Source organism: Gadus chalcogrammus, chromosome 1 (assembly GCF_026213295.1).
Source record: "Gadus chalcogrammus isolate NIFS_2021 chromosome 1, NIFS_Gcha_1.0, whole genome shotgun sequence".
NCBI classification, from domain to species: Eukaryota; Metazoa; Chordata; class Actinopteri; order Gadiformes; family Gadidae; genus Gadus; species Gadus chalcogrammus.
In genome coordinates, this window is record NC_079412.1 from 16,927,285 (window position 1) to 16,943,927 (window position 16,643).

The 16,643-nt window shown below is 41.1% G+C and overlaps 1 protein-coding gene across 1 annotated transcript in view; it reads left to right on the forward strand.

Moving 5' to 3' along the window:
• The first annotated feature begins 5,205 nt into the window (after positions 1 to 5,205).
• Positions 5,206 to 16,643, forward strand: part of nup210 (nucleoporin 210) — a 34,103-nt gene continuing 22,665 nt past the window's right edge. The window contains exons 1-13 of the mRNA XM_056593095.1: positions 5,206 to 5,860; positions 6,169 to 6,308; positions 7,789 to 7,920; positions 8,630 to 8,726; positions 8,961 to 9,111; positions 10,696 to 10,828; positions 12,202 to 12,354; positions 14,177 to 14,245; positions 14,362 to 14,468; positions 14,801 to 14,941; positions 15,050 to 15,187; positions 15,450 to 15,605; positions 16,075 to 16,303. Of these exons, the coding sequence (XP_056449070.1) occupies positions 5,697 to 5,860; positions 6,169 to 6,308; positions 7,789 to 7,920; positions 8,630 to 8,726; positions 8,961 to 9,111; positions 10,696 to 10,828; positions 12,202 to 12,354; positions 14,177 to 14,245; positions 14,362 to 14,468; positions 14,801 to 14,941; positions 15,050 to 15,187; positions 15,450 to 15,605; positions 16,075 to 16,303 (1,810 nt within the window). The 5' untranslated portion in view covers positions 5,206 to 5,696. The remainder of the gene's footprint in view (positions 5,861 to 6,168; positions 6,309 to 7,788; positions 7,921 to 8,629; positions 8,727 to 8,960; positions 9,112 to 10,695; positions 10,829 to 12,201; positions 12,355 to 14,176; positions 14,246 to 14,361; positions 14,469 to 14,800; positions 14,942 to 15,049; positions 15,188 to 15,449; positions 15,606 to 16,074; positions 16,304 to 16,643) is intronic.

Below are 16,643 nucleotides of genomic sequence, written 5' to 3' on the forward strand. Positions count from 1 at the left end.
GGAATACGAAACTTAATTTTTGATTAAAGTAAATCTGACCTGATCTGATCACCTGTAGAGAGCTGTTTTGTCATTCCAGCATACTAAAACCACATCCTAGGAAATCCCTCTTCTGTCTTTAAACCATGGTCTTGGGTAAGAATATAGTACTCTTAAAATCTTCTTGTATTTCTTTTTGGTTGTTCTATTTATTCATGCTTAGAATGTTCACTTTAGTCCTTCGTATTTCCTAGACGTGTATAATATTTGGAGTTGAGTTATAATTTGAGTGTAATTTGTATGAAATCGTTCAGTTGAGTTGAAAGCAAAGTTGAACGCAAATGGGGGGGAGGGTCGTTTCTGTTAGTTGTTTAGTTTCAAAATGTGCTTTCATGCTCTTTCCTGCCCTCCCTACAACTCTGGAACCGTATCTCCATAACCTTTAAATATTGAAACGCCTGCCTGAATCAGAAGAAAAAAACACAAATTCAAGGACATGGCCATAACCTCTGACAGTGTAAAGCAGCTTGTAGTTTTCCATTGAACGTGTCGACGTGTCTGCATCCACCACTCTGCTAATGGTAAAGCGTTACAGAGGCCTTGCAGCATGGATTTTCCTGGCCCCAGGTGGAATGTGATATCAATCTGACCAGTGATGTAAAGCTAACTGGGCTGTTTTCCAGTAATCAGGGCATATGAGCAAAATGGCCCTAAAGCTAGGTGTAATCCCCAGATTGGTGGCTTGCTGCTTCTTTGTCACGGTGGCCAACAGACCGATGGGGGTAGGTCGCTGTGAGAGATGACTGTGGGGATAATGTAGAGTTGACTATAATTAGCTGTACAATGAAATCAAATTAAAAACACCAGAGAAAAATATTAAATTAGACATCTTTTTTTCCTCTATTCCAACAAGGTTGTACATTTGATACATGTAACATAACTGAAAGAACGGCTGGGCACAGGTCAAACAATTCCATTGGACTGAGGTGGACATCTTGAAAAGCAAGAAGGACCACCTAATGTGAAAGGTTTGTTCTGCATAGGGTTGTGAAAATTGAAATAAGCAATAAAATATGAATTGATGCTGCTCAAAAACTGGTTCCACAAAATATAAATTAATTGCAGTATTCTTACACAAACTTTAGATTCTCAACTCTGTAGAAGTCAGGACCGCTTTCTTCATCTCCAGTGGTTTGTTCTGTGTTCTGGCCAAGCACCTTCACAGCAGTAATGACCGTCGGACCAGAGTAACGTAACCTGACACACACTAATTGGCGGGACATAATTGCGTCCAACTCAGTTGTAATTCCTCATTCATGCATGTTTGAAGGATAACTTCTGCCAAAAGTATTTTCCCATGCCCTCTGACTGCGTCTTAATAATCCACCTTACGACTGTGATTAGTTTGAACTTTTCCGATTTTTCCAACGTCTTGATGGCCGAATGTCAGATTTTATCCTCTACACATAATAAAATGAAATTGTCTCATTATCTTGAGTTTAGATGGAAGCCATGCAGAATACCAAACATACAGTATAATGAAGTCACTGGCAGTGCTTTAGATACTAAGCTAATGGCAGTGACTTCATTGTCTGCGAGGCTCTGTAAGCTTAAATTATTACTATCTGTGCCTTGCCCCTGTCCTCACTGCCCTTGTTTATTTTCATAGGTGGACAGACATCCTCAACATACTGATTGCTGGAACGGTGCTACCTGCAAGATAAGATGCAAATTATACTAGGCCTACTTATTATCCAATAGTTTCTGTGACTGAGGACATAGCTGGGAAAATAAAATCTAAAGTACTTCTAAAATAGACCATGTTAGTAGTAGGCCTATAGCATAAGGTACAGGTCAGGGATATGGATGGCAAAATGATCCTCATATTATTGTTCTTGCATCAACAGGCCACATATGTGACCTGTCCATGCTGCCTCTTTTGATGACCAGGAACGCAGTGCTCTGCAGGTTTGCATGTGTGTTCAATCAGATAACAGTCACTGTAGGCTCGGACTTGAAAAGAGGAAGTATTTAATACAGACCAGTCAAACGGTTGGCCACTCTGCAGGAGGCTACACCATGAAAATGAAAGGTGAACGTCGTCAAAGTGTCTCACAGCATGCGGCTCGTAAAGAAAAAACAGGCTCTAAACTTAACAGCGCGTCCGGTGAGGGTTCCAATCTTTTAAATTGTTGTTTAGCTCATTTAGACAAATCTGGTAAAGAGACTTTTAAATCATTCATAGTAACACTTTACAATATAATTAACATGAATGAATGCAACTATAAGTATCATTATATAGCATCAGCATAAATGTTAGGGGTGGGGTTAGGGTTTGAGTGTGTTGGGTTGGGATTAGGGTAGGGTTATCATGAACACCAATAATAACCATGAAAACCATTAGTAAATGATAACTAGATCATTGGTAAGTATTATCTTACTTAATGCATATAAGTGGATTGGCATTTTGCAGACGCTTTTATCCAAAGAGACTTATAATAATTACATTTGTCAGAAGAAAGATAATCAATCTATCGCTGTCCGTTCAGTAGGGATGTTAATAGAACCAATTGCCAAGCACTGACAAAAGTTAGGTTAACCCATTCCCTGTGTACAACAAAGATTAATTAATGCAAAACTAGGTTAGTTTAGTTTAAATGTGACGCTATTGTTTAAAAAGTGCAAACAATTATAAAAGTCATGATAATGATTACAACCAAAAAATAATAATAAGTCATGATAATGATTACAACCAAAAAATCAGAACCGCATTTTGTTTCTGAAGTCTCTGGAAATGGAATCGCTTACACAGGGGTATAGCCAGGCTATAACAGACAGAGCTGAGAACATCTAGCACTTTATCCTCATGTTTGCTATGTAAACTATATGAACTGTAATGATGTTTATATTTGCCTTATTATGAAGTCCTTCAAATAAGGAATATCTATTTAATTAGTTATTATATATATCTTGGACTTGATATAATATAGTCCTATGACGTATCGGGAACTTCCATTTCATTTTCACTAAATTAAACTCAACTCGGCCCCGTCTTAGCTTGATCTTATACAAACTTAACTGGTCAAAGTCTTCTATCTTTCCAAGCACATGCTGGAAAGCTCAATGTGGTTAGTCCTGGTTTTCATTGCACCGTTACACCAGTTATTATGTGTACTCTACCTACAGGACTCTTTTCAGAGCCTCACACCTAGACCCTCAAGCTGGGCACTTCCCACACTATGAGGAGCACTGGCACTTCAGAAGCCCATTACGATTCTTTTAAACGCAGATCAATGGGACCGCTCAGAGGGGCCAGTGTGTCGAGTTTTAAATAAGCATTGGAGAACATTGCTCTGTAACCTTTCTTTTGGAGCTGACCAAGCATGATGGCATTCTTTCTTCTCACCAGGAAAGATGTGGGTGCTGATGCATGCGAGATGAGGGGAAGTCAAAAGCAACTGTGACTATTCCCGCATAAAAAATACATTCTCACAATAGGTATTATCATACTGCGGTATTTTTGGCTACCAATTCACAACTAAAAATGAGTTTTGAAAGCCTGGATTAAACACAAATAAATACTGTACATTTTGGAGGGCAAAATCTTTTATTCCTTCTCACTGCGTATCACCTGGGAACTCAATGAAAAACACTGGTAGCCTACACTGGCATGTAGGCTACCCCAAAGCATTGGTCTAATGGGCCAAAATATGCTGCGTGGGAGAATTCATGCTTAAAGGTTTGAAAGTTTCAGGTTTTATGTATTTTGAAAAACACAGGAACCATCTTTAACGTAGGCGTGTGAGCTGTGATCCTAACACAATCTTGAAATTCAACATAACAATTGTATTTATTTTTAATAGCTGAGTGTTTGTGTTGCAAGGCCAGGACTTTGTAAACAACCATGAACATTGTCGAAGTGCAACTGTAAAAGGAAAGAGAAAGTAGAAAAAATACTTTCCAGTCCTTTTAGAACTTCCTTTTCATTCTTGGAACTGGTTCATGGCTCCTGTGAACACTGCCAGGCATATGCTAAGAAAATCACTGAGGGACCCATCCAGAAATTACTCTACATAGCAGGATTTTGCTTTTGGAAGGAATTCTCTAGCCATTGCACAAATTGTCAACATTTTAGAGAGGTTTCCCATGGGAGCTACTTACAGGCAAAGCTAGCTATTCACGATTGTTTTTCTGTTGAGCACACATTCGTCACATCAATTTTTCCAGCTACAGCACTGCCCACACAAACAACTGTACATGGATACAATTAAGGGTGGAAACCCACACAATCCTGCTATTCAGAAAACAATGAGCCGTACTCTGTTCACACTGTTCGAGCAAGGACATGTTCTTAATATCTAAAAAAAATCTCACCATACTAAAGCCAATGTAAATTGCCATGGAATGAAAATATCAAAAAAGTTTATCTTCGGACACAAGTGATGTGTTTGTGGATGAAATATGACCTTTGGCGTGGTAAAATATTTATTCAACATATAACCCTGCAGTAAGGCATTTCGTTTTTCTTAATAAAAAGAGAATAATTAAAAACCAGCAATATGTGAAATGTTTTCTCGATTTTCTAAATCAGAATGGTATATAGTTAAGGAGACAGGCTTGCAGCTTATATTTAACGTATGTTTATGTATATTTAAATGATCGCAAGAGTACAACACAGCTGTCCCACCTTCCCTTTCCTCCATTTTGGTTTATTATTTGTTATGGCTGTTCAACTTATTCTTAACTTTGTATTTATTGCTCTGGCCTTGATTAATCATTAACAACATTTTGAATATAAATAGATGATATAAAAGTAGTTTTCAGTGACACCTAGAGGGGAAAATGTGTATAGAATCTGAAGATGTTTTTATTATCTAATTGGAAAAAGTTCCGCGGGTAGTCCATAGGTAAAAAAACATAATTGAGAACCGACCATATCATATCGTTTAACATACACTATTACACTAATGGCAGTGTTATCACTTTGATCCAACAAATATTGCTTTCCATGTATCCATATTCGTCCATGTAGAACACCACAGTGTTTGCCTCAAGGCTAATAAAATACTGTACATGGATAGTATAATGTGGTTTCTACTCTATTATATTCTACATTAGTCTATTTCATTATTGCAGATAGAATGGCACATTAGCCCCTGGCTATATAAAATAAGAGTCACCTGTTCCTTTAAGAAAGAGCGTCAAACCCGGTGTCCTCGCCTGCTCTACTGACGTATGATCGGTCCCAGCATGCACAGCGCACATTGGAACTCCTACAATTGATAATGGCGGGTATTACTTCAAACGTGCATCATTTTAGGAGATATAGCTAATATTGTGTATGGAAATTAAGACACGAAAATTAAAATACAATTCAATGGCATGATTTCGCCAGTATTATTGAAGAGACTCAAAGCGGCGACGGACGAACTTTAAGCAAAGACAACGTTACATGTGATGTGCTTGCTCCAGGTTCTGTAATGAACTGAAACTAACTATCATGACAACGTGTGTTCGCCTCCAGCTATTGTGGCGTTAAGAGTCAGAGCCGTTCTGTAGACGCCTACCTTAAGGACTGAGCTCCCTGTTTGAAACCATAGCTGATGGGTAGTTAAAGTAGGAAGCTGAGTAGAAGACAGTCCGCACTGGTTATTTAGTGCCCGTTTGGGACTCTGCTGCATGTGGTTGACTGTCAAGTGTTGTTGTACGAAGCAACCATGGCTAACCCTTCCTTAAAGTCGTCAGTGTTTTTCAGCGTATTACTTTCAGTTATTTATGTCATCTCTGCCTCGAAATTAAATATTCCCAAAGTATTGTTGCCGCTTGCCCGAAGTACCAGAATAAACTTCACATTAGAAGCAACGCAAGGTTGCTACAGATGGTGAGTAGGAAGCACATGAAGAAAGCCTGCACATGTAGAAACTCACACATACAGGAAGTTACATATCTAATAATGTTAGCATTGATCGCACATGTTATATTAATTCTTTCTCAAACAATTACCATGTTTTGAGCTTATTGTCTTCCAAAATACCTAGGAACGTGAATACATCCTTCTGTCAGTCAATTCAAGTTATCTTTGTCTTGATTTACCATCCTTCACCTTTTTTCTTTTAACTTGAATGCAATGTGAATTTCACATGAATATGTGATAGTAACCAACTAGTATTTGTGGCAATTCTATTCTAGGTCCTCCACTAGACCAGAGGTGGCAAGCATTAAGGCGATCAATGGAGACAGCAGCAGAGATTGTTCCCGGAGTGCAGTGCTCCAGGCCTTCTCCACTCAGCCTTCCAGACTGACCAGCATAATACTGGCCGAGGATGTTGGTAAATAAAGAGAACACGTACATATATGAAGTGATGTAAAGGAAATCAATTAATTTCATTTAAAAAAGTAATACTATTGAATAACTAACAAAGGCTTATTTCTTAATAGAGATGTGTTGAAACTTGTTGAAATGATACATCGTTCCTTTATTTTTTCTGCGATTGTGAAATACCCTAAATCTTGTCATCTATTGGCAATGTTTAGCTTGTTTTGTCAAATATAGCCTCAGCTCTTGTATGTTGTTATCTGGTGATCATAAAACACAAATGTCATCTTGGATACTTCTCAATTATTCCTCTCAAATAATTCAAATACATAAAACAACAGAATAAAGCATGTAGCACCTCCCTCATCACGTGCCTGGAAGAGATCCGGAGCTGGTTGAGCAGGAACTTCCTGAAACTCAATGGAAACAAGACCGAGGCCCTGCTCATCGGATCCAAATCCACCCTCACTAAATCACAACACACCCCAGCTCCACTCATAATCATCTATGGATTCCCAGTACCCTTCTCCTCCAAAGTCAAGAGCCTCGGCGTCATCCTGGACAACACCCTCTCATTCGCACCCCATATTCACAACATCACCCGGACTGCATTCTTCCACCTCCGCAACATCGCCAGACTCCGCCCATCACTGACCCAATCCAGAACTGAAATCCTAGTTCACTCATTTGTCACATCACGCTTAGACTACTGCAACGCCCTCCTCACCGGACTCCCCACCAAACTCATCAACAAACTGCAGATCATTCAGAACTCAGCCGCCCGGATCATCACCCGCACCAAATCATCTGACCACATCCCCCTGTCCTCATCCAACTTCACTGGCTCCCAGTACACTACCGCATCCAATACAAAACCCTACTCCTCACCTACAAAGATCTCCACAACCTAGCCCCCAGTTACCTCTGCGACCTCCTCCAAGAATACACTCCCTCCCGCTCCCTCCGCTCAACCTCTGCTGGACTACTATGTATCCCCACATCACGACTCACTACAATGGTTGCCCGGTCATTCAGCTGTTCAGCACCCAGGCTCTGGAACTTCCTCCCCCCACACATAAAACAGTCAGACACCCTTACAACCTTCAAGTCACAACTCAAAACTCACCTGTTCAAACTCGCACACAACGTCTAACGTGATTGTTTGTTTTGTTTTGTCTTGTTTTTGTTTTATTTATTTATTTATTTTTATTTTTTAATTATTATGTTTATTTATTTATTTATTTTTTCCACAATTTTTTTTTTTTTTTAAACGATTTATGATGACTATATGCTCTGTAAGGTGACCTTGGGTGTCTTGAAAGGCGCCTTTAAATTAATTATTATTATTATTATTACTCTTTATCAAATGAAAGCTAACGGGGCTTTTAGAACCAGCTTAAACCCTTGTAATTACCGTCCTTTATATCATGTATGTGTTAACATTAGGTAATCGTTATACAGCATATCCCTCACGTCTGTGCTCCTGTTGACAGTGACCGGGCAGGTATTGCGCTGTGATGCGATCGTGGACATCATCAGTGAGATCAAGATCTCGTCGACCACCAGAGAACTGCACCTGGAGGACTCGCCACTGGAGCTGAAGATCCACGCCCGCGACTCTGAGGGTATGGTGTCAACACCTCACTTGTTTGATCGTTGAGTTGAGTTGAATTGTATGTCTCAAAGTGAGACGTTTGCCGTCTAACGGTTTCTGTGCACTCTAACAGCAGCGCCTAAAGATACAATAGTAGCACTCCTCTGATTTGGCGTGTTTTCTTAGCCCGCCAGAGACTTTGCTACACGATGAGTGAGGCCTGCCTTTAGCAGGTTTTTTCTCGCTCCCTCCGGCAGTGCTGGAGTGGTTCATCCTGTTCCTGTTTTTTCTGCACAAAGCTGCAGCGCATTCTCTGGGCTCCAAAAAGCCTTTAACCAGTTATTTTTATGACTCCAGAGCTTGCATTTTCTGATTTGATTGATTTAGCTACCGAGTACTCTCAACATTAACAGTTTAGCATGGTGAGTTAGAGGGAATGAACAAACGATGGCTCAGTGGAGCCATCAGTTTTTGGTTTCTTTGGGTTTCCTTGGAATCAGAATAAGGGGTGGCTCATATTAAGCTACATGGGATCTTCAATAATAAGTATTTTAGTCATCATGTACATTATCAGATAACAGTTAAGATACAGATATCAGTTGAGGTAAAGGCTAAAGTACATAACATGTTTCCCTAGGTTTGATGCTGCATGTTTTTTATCCTCTAATGTCCATCTATTTTAATGTCTTAATTTGAGCAACATTGTGCTAATTGCAACTCCTGTACTTATTTGTATTTAGGGAACACTTTCAGCACTCTTGCAGGGCTTGTGTTTGACTGGACAATAGTCAAAGATGCAGACGTGGATGGATACTCTGACTCTTACAACTCCTTGCGGTAAGAAGTGTTCATATTTCAGCCCGATGTCCTATTAGTTCATCATCTCCAAAGCACAATGTCGAAGATGAATGAATTTTGCCATCCTAATGTTGGTTTATGCTCAATGTTTCCCCTCCTTTTATGTCCAGTGGGGAATTACTCTAGCTGTCTGTTTCATCCTTAGCAGACCGAATTGAGTGCCCACTCCCATTTCCTTATTTTTCTTTCATCTTTTCCTGTTTCCTTCCCAAGGGTCCTTAAATTCTCTGAGTCCACGTACACACCTCCAGGGTACATCACTGAGATGGAGCGCGCCGGGAAACAGGGAGACATTATTTTGGTGTCTGGACTGAAAACCGGGCACGCCAAATTAAAAGCCAAGATTCAAGAGTCTCTCTACAAGGTAAGCTGATGAATCTGATGAATAAAATATATTCCTTTGCTTTGAAAATCTGACAACTCACAAGAGGGCCCTTGGATACTCCACAGGAATTGGTATTTATTGTCTATTTTTAGGAAGGCTTAAGCTGGAATGGAACTGTGCAGTCTCTGTAGTAATTGCCAGGCCCCTGGTATGTGGATGTCAATGAGCTGTTCACTGACCACAGTGGGGTTGTCTTAGCTGTCGGCACATGTCTGCTCCGAGCAGTGTCGGCTTGTCTCCATGTTACTGGTCTCAAGGGAAAACATTCCCAGAAGACCAACTTTCACTTGAATAACGACGGTTTGGCCATCTTATTAAAGATAAGATGGCCAAACCTTCGTTATTCAAGTGGAAAATGTCCACGACAGCTTCTAATATAAGGTGTATATGGTAGGACTGTAACGATACGCGTATCAAACCGAAAATCGCGATACTCAAAGCCACGAACCTGTCTCGCGGTGTGAGAAGGCAGAAGCGCGATATGCCCTTTCTAACTCTTCGGTCAAATTGTCCGATTGAAATTTGCTAATAATTTGTCTAAATAATAGTCTGCTGACAGCGCCCCCTCCTATCGATGCCGTAAATATGTGACGAGATGCCCTCTCTGTGATCACAGCTCTCCGTGGCTACGGAGGATTGCATTTCTCCACAGCCGTCGAAGTCCTCATATAAGATATGAACGACATTTATCCAGAGTGGGCCAAGCGCGAAAAAAATTGCCTGTGTGATCCTGTCTCTATTGTTTTGTGTGATTTGACTGCCAGTTTGTCTGCTTATAGGTCGGAATGAAGCAGCCACCGATTATTGACAGGATGGGTACTTTATTCTACCGGACTCGTTCGCTTCTTCACTAGACACACGCGCTACCGCTCGCTCTCCTCGCTCGTCCACTCACTCGCTGACGTCACTCACACACGCATACGCACACTGCCATTCTCCCGCAGACACATATGCTACTCGTAACACTATGCCTCGTTATTGCGACGTTCATGTTTTTCCTCATCTATTGAAAGTTAGGCTATTAAACATGTTGCATTCTATATGGCCTGATTATTTAAGCTACATAGCCTAATAAGAAGCGCTAATAAGAATATTTGAATAAACCAACCAAACAGTTAAAGGGGCCCTATTATGCCTACCAGCAAAAAGCATCCTCCAACTGCAATCTTTGGTTATTTCTTTATTAATTTAGCTATACTTTAATCGTATTCTTTCGGTTCAAATCTGTTCAGTGTTCCAAATTATTTGTTATTCAATTTTACATTAAGATAATTGGTATTTAAGTGTTGTTTAAATAAAATGCTTTTTAAATTTAAAAGAATCGTGGGATGTATCGAACCGTGGGTCAAAAATCGTGAATCAAACCGAATCGTGAATTTGTGTATCGTTACAGCCCTAGTATATGGCCATAAACACATTCCATTTTTGATTAAATGGAAGATGGAAAGTTATGAAAGAGGTGGAGGTTTTTCTTTTGTAGTTGAATGAATAACAACTAGATGGAAGGGTCTTTGTCTGTCGACGTGGTGTTTCAGTTCTGTTGCCATGGTACCCGTGCTACAGGATGTGGGTGCTGCAGAGGTGAAACTGCTGATACTAGAGAACATCCTGCTGAGTCCTGCTCATGACGTCTACCTGCTGGCAGGCACCTCCATCAAGTACAAGGTCCAGAAGATCCGGCAGGGCAAGATCACAGGTCCGACCCCACTCTGGGCCAGATAATAGGCCCTCCTCATTTCATCTAAAGGAAGCCCCATCCCCTGGTTGGGTTGCGGCGACCCTCTGTTTACTTCCTGTGTTGTGCGGTTGATAAGCAGTTTGTGGTTAGTTAGTTATTCTGGGTCGTCGGTTATGACTATGTGCCAGTTAGGATTCTCTGCAGGAGGTTGATCATCGTAAAAAATGGTGTCATCACGTGAAAAACAATTATAATATGTATGAATTAGTGATAAGGCAATGCATTTTTAATATGCAGAACATTTTTGGATTACATTTTTTCAATTAAAAAGAAAAGACAATTCTTTGCCGACACCAACTTTTGAATGATGATATAATTACTGCAGCTTCATTCATGTATCCGCCTATTGATATGAGCTGAATATATCTATACAAAATCGGGGGTAGGGATGGGTCAGAATATTCGATTATTCGTTCCTGAGGGTCAAAGCCGATTTTTAACATTTGTACCGTTAACATTTTTCTCATTCAAATAAACAAGAAGTTATGGACGGCACTAATGTTGGTTCTGTAGCACTATTAGTTTTTTTTTTATTATTATTAATCATGTTCAGAAAAACAATATACTAAAGCATAAGTAAGGGATACACCTCGAAAGGGCATTATTCCGCTTTCACCATGGTCACTTGCCAAAGAAAATAAGACCATTCATTTATATTTTCATGCGTTTTACACTTTGACTAATACCTGGAACAATCATTAGCCTCCCGTAAGGTTGTTATGCAACGGAAACGTTGATGACTCCTCCAGTAAATAGAATGGACCTTAGCTACGACTTGGCAACAGGAGGTATTCTAGTCCGCTCAGCTATGAGCCAGACAGCTGCATTATAAAAATGTACAATGCATAACAACGCATTCTAGTCCGCTCAGCTATGAGCCAGACAGCTGCATAAGTCAGCTGTCTGGCTCATAGCTGAGCGGACTAGAATGCGTTGTTATGCATTGTACATTTTTATAATTTGAAATTCGTCCCAGCCTTTATACCACAGATACTATAGGGTCTATAGCATATAACCGCGTTTTCTGATTACAGTTTAATTCATTTTTCACAATTGACCAGCTCTCGTTTTGAAGGCTAAACGGATAATATGACTGGAACTACTTAGCAGGTAGTTGTTTTTGCGTTTAAGATATTAATTTCTTGCCGATGATCAATGGCAGCCTTTTTGAATGTCGGCACACATCGAATAATCGATTATTCGTTCATACCACCCATCGATTTTTCGACCATGAAAGTTATTCACATCCCTACTTTGTAGGGCTGGAAGTGTCATCTTGAAGTCCGGTCTGTGTTTCTAACTATACGTTGACCGATCTGCCACTCCTCCAGAGCTCTCCATGCCCTGTGATCAGTACGAACTCCACCTGCAGAACAGCGTGGTTGGGGGGACCCAAGAGCTATCTGTGGCCAGCCTGGACCCCACCAGCTCCACGGTCACCGGCCTCCAGCTCGGACATGTCAACGTGGTCCTCGATCACAAGAGTATCCTTCTGGAAAATGCTGTTCATCACAGTTGGAGGCCTGCAAGGCCCATCTAAGACATCTTACTACTATATAATAGCAGGACTGTCGCACAGGTTACTCAAGTTGGTCAGTGCGCATGTGTCAAGCAGCCTGCAGCTCACACACACACAGCATGCACGCACATACACACCGTATACACACACGCGCGCAGCCGCGCACGAACACACATGCACGCGCTGACACAGACGTTTCAAGTAAAAGGCAGCGCAGGACACCGCATACACAAACCACACACACATGCATGCACTCAAGCGTGCGTTGAAAGACAACGGCAATATCTATCCCGCATCCTGGTATGTCTTGCGATATTGATATTGACAATTTCTCGGCAGGCAAGTAACGGCAGGTCGTTCATATTTCATAAAAAACAATTCAAGTATTGCGCTGACCGGCATATCAACACAAGTCACGTGATCTTAAATAGACAGCGTCCCTATAACACAGAACGAAAACATGTAAATAACACAGTATGGTGAATTATGTCTATAGAGTCCACCACAAGACAACACTTTCTGCTCGTAATATTACCCTCCTCCTTGAGCCTCCCGAAATGTCTTGACACTTTGTTGCTCAAACTTAATATCACTCTCTAGGGCTGGGCGATATTGCAAAAATTATTATCACGATTCTTTTTTCGATATCGATATTAATCACGATATATAATTTGATATTGCTGAAGCCTGTTCAACCATACACTTTTTTTTATTACCATATTTGTGATAAGGGAACAATTAATCACATTTAAATCGAAACATTTAACTATAAATATTTATCTGCCCCCAACAGAACAATATAACCTAGCTTGCCTTGTGACCTATTGTAAATAAAAATAAAAGCCCTGACTTCTTTCACATTAAACTCCTTTAGCAGGGCTTCAGAAAACATCTTAAATCTTGTTGAGGCACAACCAATACATAAAAAGTAAAAAAGTGGATGAACAAAGGCCCTGGCACATAAACTGAACTTTAAATATATAAAATATGAACTACGTAGTGCTTACGTAAGTGCAAAATGTAAACATTGTAAAACCAGATATAATGCTACATAAAATAATGTGTTTAAAACTAAAAGATCTGTGAGTGACTATCACATAAAACTCCTTTGGCAGCGAGGCAACAATCTCAAATGTTTGTAGAGGTTTATTTCTGCTGTGTGATTGGCTGTTAGGTAAATCCATATCGGAACTTAACTTATTTTTTTAATATTGAGCATTTATGTCTAATGCTTATCGTCGTAATTGACGTGAGTTTTATCGCAAATTATTACCCAGCCCTAACGTAATGGGGAATTTATTATGCTTGCTAAATTATATAATAGTGAACCAAAATGTAATACGTTGTAACATTATTGGCAAAATGTTATTATATTATGCGCTCAGAAATTTGTTACGTTATTAACTGGGGTTTCCACATTATTGCTATGGGTGTAATTACAACTAGAGGTTGAGCATGCGCAACCGCTCGCGGAAACTCTAGTTATGTTAAATTCTCTGGTCTTCTAAAATACAGCGGCATCCTAATAAACCTGCAATTTGTCGTGGTGTATTTTTCGAGTAGATAGAATTGCGACGAATGAACTGCTGTGTGGCTTATTATTAATTATTGCCATTCTCATCTCTCCCTCCCCTCCACGGTGCTCGTCTTTATTACTGAGCACTGTCGGCCTGGGATGTAATAGGGCCTTCAGTATTGCAGGAGTCCTTTCTGGATTGTGATTAATGGGTTGTTGTGTCTGGGGAAAGTGTTGCTAGCTTGGCTTTTCCCTAACCAAAACTGTTTAGGTCTTCGCATGCAAGGAGTGGCACGCCTGCCCAACAGCACCCTCTACGTCGTTGAACCCGGCTACTTAGGTTTGTTTTATTGCCTCGAACCCTCTTCATTGGTCCAGAGAATAGGGACATATTGTGGGCCTGTACTGTTTTGATTAGTTTCGGTTTTGTCTCAATTTCTTTATTTCCCCTTGTAGGTTTTAAGATTCACCCAGGGGAAAGTTGGGTTCTGGAAACAGGCAGGGTGTATGATATTGTTGTTGAAGTATACGACAAGTCTGGGAATAAGATCTACCTCTCTGATGTAAGTATGTCCCACATCCCGTCTGTTAATATGGTGTGCAGCGTGCCTAATTTCCATGCACTCTGAATATCTGGGTATGAATGTGCATGTGAATGTGCAGTTAATGCATTATCCTAAGACATTGTCATCTTCCGCAAAAATATCTGATGCATATTCAAGTATAGTCTTAAATTAATGAAAAATATATGAATTAATGGGCTAATGACTTTGCCCAATCTTTGACAACGTTGTTATCAAGGTTTAGTGGCTTACGGCTCCGTCTTCAGCAAAATAATTCTGGAAAGATGTAAGCCTTTATATTTTATTCCTTCTGCATTTGTCGGTTTGTGCAGAATGTTCGCATTGAAACTGTATTTCCTGGGGAGTACTTTGAAGTTCTGGAGTCTTCCCTAAATGGATCGTACCACCGCATCAAAGCACAGAGAGATGGCCAAACCCTCATAGATGCTACGCTCCGCTCCGTCGTGGATCAAGTGAGTTTGATTATTTATATATTTTTAAATATAAACTTTCCTTCACAAGTAAAAAAAAAAAGGCTGATTTGAGTGCTGCATATGTGTTGTGTTCTCCCTTTCTTTCAGAGGGGAGGGGTTCATGCACTGGTCAACCCAGTACACAATGAACAGGATGTTGAAATCTATAATCCCATAGTTCTCAGTCCCAGAATTCTGACGTTTCCATGGCAGCCTAAGGTCGGCTCATACCAGTATACAATACAGGTAATCAGCCTCGTGTGCCATGTTGCAGTGTGACAAAATAATCTTCCTGTTGTGAGTTGTGGAGGTGTTTAGGGAAACATGATTTTGCAAGCAAGCTGAAAAATAATGATATAACAATTACTATTACCTCCGCCCAATCAACTCTACCATTTCTATACCTTGAATTGAAAAAGGACATTGACTGGCATAATGCGAACACTTGTGGTAATTGTTCCCTACGACGTGGCAGTAAACATGGTCTCCAAACCTACATTTGTTCAAGGCTGCGGGTGGCAGCGGCAATTTCAGCTGGTCCTCATCCAACACGGCTGTTGCCACGGTGACGGTTAAAGGGGTGATGACGACCGCCAGCGACATCGGCGTCAGTGCGGTGTACGCTCACGACATGCGCAACCACCTGCACTATGGTCAGATGAAGGTGAGCTCCGATCGGACACGCTCGAACGTATAATGGTAATGGCTGAAGGGGGGAGAGCAGCGACAGACCTTCCTGTGTTTTCTATACCGATAATGGGACTGATGTTGGCTGTACTCAACGGCCGCTGCACTGTGGGGCCAGTTGCACAATGTAGAACACATTCATGCTCTAACTTTTCTGTATTGGTAATCAAATTGAATCTGGTGGTGAATGTAATTTATCAATCCCTTGAACCATTCTAAGCACTGCGGGCGCTTTTATCCCCAAGTGTGTTGCACTGAACTCAGACACGGCTCTTATAGGAGCAGGGTTGGGGTTTTGCCGACCGAAAGGCCGCGGACATCGGGGATCCAAATTGCATGAACAAATCAACACTATTGGGGTGTAACATTGTTTATCGTTGACTTGCTTGTGACATCGCCGTTTCCTCCCCCCCTCCACGCCACTTTGTCCCCATGTCTTCCTCCAGGTGTATGTGGTGGAGCCCGTGGCCATGGATTTCTCTCCGTGTCCGGTGGAGGCCAGGGTGGGCAACGTGCTGGAGCTGCCCTTGCGGATCTTCGGCCTGCTGGGCGAGGGGGGCGAGGGGGGCGAGGGGGGCGAGGTGGCCTCGGGGGAGAGGGTCATGCTGAGCGACTGCTCGCACTTTGACCTGCAGGTGGAGGACGAGAACCACGGCGTCTTTGAGCTGCTGGAGGGTGAGCCTCCAGACGGATAGGATTAGCATATCGTGTATACCAGTCATGTTGTATATTCAGAATAAGAGTACACTATGTAGTACGTACCCTTTGCACAAAATGGGGACGACAAAATATATAATATCATAATATTTCCCAGGGCAATCCTCTGATTGATTTTTCTGTCTCCATTTGGAAAGGATACGTTTTTTGTGTTGTTGTCCTCGCCAATGTTTCAATAGAAATGACCTTTGAGGTTGATTCAAGGACTGAAGTATTGTCAATTCCCCCAGCCATTTTCCCTGCAGCAATGGAGCTGCAGGGAAACGATACTTGTAAGCAATAGACAAAAGGACGCAAG